The sequence below is a fragment of the Penaeus monodon genome, chromosome 10, assembly GCF_015228065.2.
Source record: "Penaeus monodon isolate SGIC_2016 chromosome 10, NSTDA_Pmon_1, whole genome shotgun sequence".
Lineage (NCBI taxonomy): Eukaryota > Metazoa > Arthropoda > Malacostraca > Decapoda > Penaeidae > Penaeus > Penaeus monodon.
In genome coordinates, this window is record NC_051395.1 from 17,743,914 (window position 1) to 17,749,853 (window position 5,940).

A 5,940-nucleotide genomic window follows, 5' to 3' on the forward strand; every position below is an offset into this window, starting at 1 on the left:
GGTTGTGAAGGGTTTCGAAAATCTGTTTAGAGTTTCTTCTGAAGCATTGTTTTTATTCGTACATTTCGTGTGTGATTTGTGAACTGACTAATATGTGTGAATGATACCAAAGGACCTTATTTTTATTTATCTGTTATAATTATTAGGAAAATCTATCCTGACGACGAGTGGCATAACTTGACGTATCGTTTACGACACAATCTCTTCAGCGGTGAGACAAGTGACGAACTGTACACTCGTTCCCAGCTAAAACGAATGGCTTCACATGCTTATTGTACCATCAAGGAGGTATGTTCCCTTTATTCGTGGTCTCCTGAGGCAATAAGACAAAGTATTTTAAAGAGATAATGTTCTGGTGTAACCTTGATAATTTTGATAATTATTTCCTTACTCCAGAGTGGTCATAATCTGAACAGGAGATAACCATATGGTTACTACAACCCTACTTCTACCACTACTACCATTGCTGCTACTATTATAACTTACAACTATTCCTGTTGCTATCTCAGTTTATTACCAATCTCAGTTCTCAAGGCATACAATTAACACATGTTCATGTTATTGCAGGGTGCCCAGAGTTGTGATGATATGATAATATCCTGTCTCTGGCGTTCCTCACAAGACTGCAAATCACTCTTTGTGCAGATTCCCACACACTTCGGGTTTTGTTGCGTTATCAATGTCAAAGGAAGTAGGTAGGTCACAATGAGAGGAGGGGTGGCAGACAGACAGACAGAGAAAGAACAGAAGATTTCCATTTCATAGTTCTTGAGGTCTTCAGTAAGGTGTCGGTTGGAGACTCATGAAGGTGAAGTCAAAGATTATTCTGTAGACTAAAGTGCCAACAGGTTTTAGTTTCACTAAAACGAGACTAAGAAAGGTACTGCAGAATTCAGTAGCTGCTTTTATCCTTCATATGAAGGATTTTATTATTACTCTCATGATTTGCTCTCTCGATTTACCGATTTCTTTGTATGCACTAGTTAAAATAATAGTAATAAATCTAGTAAAGTGAATATTTGAATATATGAACAGAATGGGAGTCACGCTAAATTTCTTTATATTCACCAGTCTAAAAAAATAATATTTTGGTAAAACAAACAACAGAGTACCATACTGAACAATCGGGTATCAATTTGCTATCGTGTCAGTGTTCCTATTCTCTTTACAGGAGGTCGCCAGGCTCCCTCACGACATGCCCTAGGGATGAGGCGCAGCAGGCTTCAACCTCAAGTGGCCAAATAACGCAGACCAACCCCATGGAAATAACCAACGCCGGGGTAGATGAAGGACTTGTGGTGCTCCTAGACACACAGAGGAAGGAGTACGTCACCACTACGTACCAGGCTATCGGCTTCAAGGTTGTGAGAGTTGGTTAACAGAATTCACTGTAACAAATGTACTGTAGGGAAGGTATGCTCGAGAGTGAATATTTACAGTGTGCGAAATATGGAAGCGAAGTTTTAGATTTAGTAAAAGAATTGGGTTCTGATCTACTTTTTTTAAACTAACTTTTGATATTATTTCATAGTCTCTTCTGCAAAGCAAAAATATATGGAAATACCTTTTAACATCCCTGTTAATTTATTGACATATTCGTAAATCAATCAACAATTCAGAAAAAAAATCCTAGATGAAAGAATATATAACAGAACAATAAGAGAGTTCAATGCTGATCCAAAACAAGGAATTAAACAACCATCTCGCCACGTGAAACAAAATAAGCACTATATCCGCGTATACTTTGTCTCAGATATTTCTTCAGGAGTCGAAAACGCCTCCCGGTCTGAACAATGAGGGCATTGTCGTGTCTCCCGGAAATGAGGTTTTTATTCCAGTGAGAGTGAGCTCAACTTACACGACCGCCGCCGCCATGGGTCTCCCTCCAAGTGCAAGGAAGTGTGTAGTTTCTTCTCTTCTCCTTCTGCTTCTTCTTATCATCATCATTATTCGCCTTTTTCCATCTTCTTCTGCCGCTAATGGCCTTTGATGTTGACGCGGCAGATGATTTTCAGTATTAAATCAATCCTTCTTATTCTGCTTCTTTTTCTTCTTGTTTTTCCTCTTTCTCGTAATTTTCTTTTTCTTCTTCATCATCTTCTTTGCGTTCATATTCTCCTCATTCTCATTCTCTTTCTTCTTATTCTACTCCTCCTCCTTTTCCTTCCTCTCCCTCTTCTCCTCCTCCTCCTGCTCCTCCTCCTCCTCTTCCCTTTCCCCTTTCCCCTTCCCCTTCCCCTCCCCTCCCCTCCCATCCCATCCCTTCCCCTCCTCCTCCTCCTCCTCCTCCTCCTCCTCCTCCTTCTCCTCCTCCTCCTCCTCCTCCTCCTCCTCCTCCTCCTCCCCTCCTTCTCCTCCTCCTCCTCCTCCTCTTCTTCTTCTTCTTCTTCTTCTTTTTCTCCTCCTCCTCCTCCTCCTCTTCCTTCTCCTTCTTCCTTCTCCTCCTCCTCCTCCTCCTTCTCCTTCTCCTCCTTCTTCTTCTTCTTCTTCTTCTGCTCCTTCTTCATTTTCTTCTTCATTACTGAAATCAGCATTTAACTGTAATCAATTTTCCAAGCCAAGTCTTGCTATCTAAAATTCTGACCCAAATAGTCAAGAAAATAAACCAAGTCTTTGAATATATCAGAATCTCGCTAATTCCTTTTCTGTCTAATATTCAAGGTGTTTTACTGACAGCGAGAAACAGCTGTTTCACTATCCTGATTATTATTCCTACGAGGCTTGCAAGAGTGATTTCATTGCAAAGAAAATGGTGTCTCATTGCAAATGCCTGGATTACCATATGCCAGGTTTGTTTGCATTTTTTTTTACTCTAATGACCTTAGCTGTTGACGCAGCAGATAATTTTAAATAATCAGTCGATCAATCAATTTTCTAATTCTTGCGCGTCTTGAGGTCAATTTAAGTATATATGTATAGACCTCGGCGCGCCTCATAATCAGTTATATGTGTGTATGTGTATTTAGAGTACCTGTTTGTATATTTAGAGTGTGTATGTATACTTAGAATGTGTATTTAGAATATATGTATGGGTAATTAAATCGGAATACATATACTCAATGAATGTTTAGTAATATATGATTTTAATGTATGTTTTCTTATAGGAACGGAAAAAGTTTGTATAAGTAGACAGGACATCGATTGCTTACATCGCTTATTCGGTTAGTGGAAATGACATTAGAATTTATTGCCATTTTATCTTCTTCTTTTTATTCGTAAGGATCTGATGTCTATAAAGATAACCGCAACTCCCTTAAAATGGTAATTTAAAATATCGAATATTCAAAGCTCTTGGAAAATAAACACAAATATTTTATCCAACCCTCCGTGACATAAAAAAAAAGTCTCCACTCCAGGTACTTTTCAAAACTCCTCCATCTTCGAGGACTACCTCCACAAGAGCTGTTATCCAAGGTGTAATACTACTTCTTACACGGCTGTCCCCACCTATGGTACTCTGTCACGCGATCGGCTACTCGATCCTTTCGTTGGGCCGAAGCATCTTCTACCACTGATCAAGCAACTCTGTGACCGAAGTGCCTTTGACGTCGACATTCAGGTAATGAGAAAGGAAAGACTAGGGGGGGATGATTGATTTATGATTATGAAAGTTTAAAGATGTGTATTCGTTCTAAGAGGGGTTTGTTCATTGTAAGAGTGACTTATTTATTTTTATATGAGGGTATATCATGAAGGGTATATTATAAGAGTATTTATTCATTAGAGTGATGTTATTGATCGTGAAGTTTATATCATAAGAGTATCAGAGAGATGAAGTAAATACAAAGTTCGTTTTAATAATTGTTCTCGGCAGAATATAACAAGAGGTCTTTGTCAAATCAACACCACAGAAGACGCGGAACATTTGATGGCAAGTTTTCCCGAGTCTTTCACAGAGCTTCTGAATTACTTCATGTGAGTTCTCCATCTCAGCTTTCATAACACAGAGGAAATGGATATCTTTGTATATGCTTCTGTCTATCTATTCATCTGTCTAGCAGTGTGTCTATCAACTTATATGTCTGTCTGTGTTACTTTCCATGCATCTATTTATCTATTAATTGATATATCTCTATTTATCTACCTATCTCTGTATCTCTCTCTCTATATATATCAGTCGCGCTGTAGATAGGCAGACAGATAGATAAATTGGTAGATGTATATATACACATAAAAAAGAAAGAAAACTACAACAAATAGAAATCACGCCAGATTGCTGATTTTTTTCTTTTCTTTTCTTTTTCTTCATAATAGGGAAAATATTGCACTTGTACACGTGTACTTCGGGCAGTCAACGGGTACGCATTACAAGAAGGATGTGAATGCAACCCCAAGTCAAATCGTCGGTAAGTAAAGATAATTTGTTATTTTCAGTTATAGCATTCCTCTCTTTATAAAGTAATCATTAGTTAACCGATGTATTTAGTCAGTTTAGTGTTTAAATTTTTGTTGAATAATTGGTGTAGTTTTGAAAGTATCGACATGATAATACCGACAGCAGATCAGATATCAAATTATAGTTTTGTTTTAGTTGTTTCGAAGCATCAGTCTGGGAATTATAGGTGATACTCCTGATAATAGCTATAAACCGTGTTATAATTCCATTTCATTCTCTTGTGTCTAGCGCAAGTAAATGCATTTTAAAAGACGACTGTTTATTTAAATAATCAAACAAGACAAATATACCAAGTTTAGAGATTTGGAATATTTGATGCAATTCAGTACTGTGTGTGCCCAAGGTTTCCCTTAGAAGCAAAATGGACAGAATTTTGGTATGAAGAAAGTATGAATGTATTTGTTGTATATAATACATTCAGTGTGCAATTATTTAATCATCCAAGATGTCTTTTCATACCGAACACATTCCACAATTATTGTTGTTATATCACTATTATATATAAGGGTGATGGCGGTAATAGCAATAAAATAATGATAATAATAATGATAATAATGATCATGATAATAATAGTAATAACAACAACAATAATAACGATGATAATGGCAATGATACTGATATTGATATTGATATTGATAATGATAACTATAATAAGAATGATAATGATTCTGAAGAAACGGAAGAAAGAGAAAATTATTATAACAACAACCATAATAATGATAACAATAATGAAAGTAATGATAATATTAACAAAATAGCAATATTGATAGTATTAACAAGGATAATAAATTGAACAGCAATTATTATACTCATGATAAACATTTCAAAAGTGTAATAATTATCACAATGGTAATGGCACTAATGATGATACAAGAAAACCATCCATAATAAGGATAATATGAACTTCCTCTTGATCCAATAATGATGATTAAATAAAACCTACCATAATAATAATGATATTTACATCCTCTTGATCCAGTAAAAAATAAAATGAAAACCATCAACAATGGCAATAACATGAACTTCCTCTTCGTCCAATAACATAAATCCTCTTGATCCAGTAAAAAAATAAAATGAAAGTCATCCGCAATAACAATAATATGAACTTCCTCTCAATTCCTTTTTCTCACAGGCAACATAGGTGGACTCATGGGCCTCTTCCTGGGTTTCAGTCTGCTTAGTGGGGCGGAGGTGGTGTTTTACCTGCTGCAGATCGCCGTTGCTTGGGGAGCCTCCTGCTTAGGTCGAGGTTACGTGCAGCCCAACGTGACTGGACAGCAGAGGAGACGCTAGGGTTTGGTTGTTTAGAAACACACACACAATATATATATATATATATATATATATATATATATATATATATATATATATATATATATATATAACTGACTGAGGACAAGCTTGGATTTGGTTGTTTACAATACGCCTAGAGGAAGAAGAGGGTGGGGTGGGGGGGATGAGTCGTGTGTGTGTCGGTGGGGATGCTGTAGTAGGGGGAAGGAATTTGGTGTCAATGAGTAATGTGTTGTTTTCGTGTTTATAGA

General features: G+C 36.7%; 1 protein-coding gene across 1 annotated transcript in view; it reads left to right on the forward strand.

Annotated features, from left to right (window-relative positions):
- LOC119577551 (sodium channel protein Nach-like) overlaps positions 1–5,689 on the forward strand; it is a 7,436-nt gene extending 1,747 nt beyond the window's left edge. Inside the window, exons 4-14 of the mRNA XM_037925138.1 lie at positions 147–288; positions 568–695; positions 1,172–1,370; positions 1,754–1,899; positions 2,662–2,789; positions 3,357–3,559; positions 3,815–3,915; positions 4,255–4,346; positions 4,625–4,629; positions 4,723–4,783; positions 5,529–5,689. Coding sequence (XP_037781066.1) covers positions 147–288; positions 568–695; positions 1,172–1,370; positions 1,754–1,899; positions 2,662–2,789; positions 3,357–3,559; positions 3,815–3,915; positions 4,255–4,346; positions 4,625–4,629; positions 4,723–4,783; positions 5,529–5,689 — 1,366 coding nt within the window. The remainder of the gene's footprint in view (positions 1–146; positions 289–567; positions 696–1,171; positions 1,371–1,753; positions 1,900–2,661; positions 2,790–3,356; positions 3,560–3,814; positions 3,916–4,254; positions 4,347–4,624; positions 4,630–4,722; positions 4,784–5,528) is intronic.
- The last annotated feature ends 251 nt before the right edge of the window (positions 5,690–5,940 follow it).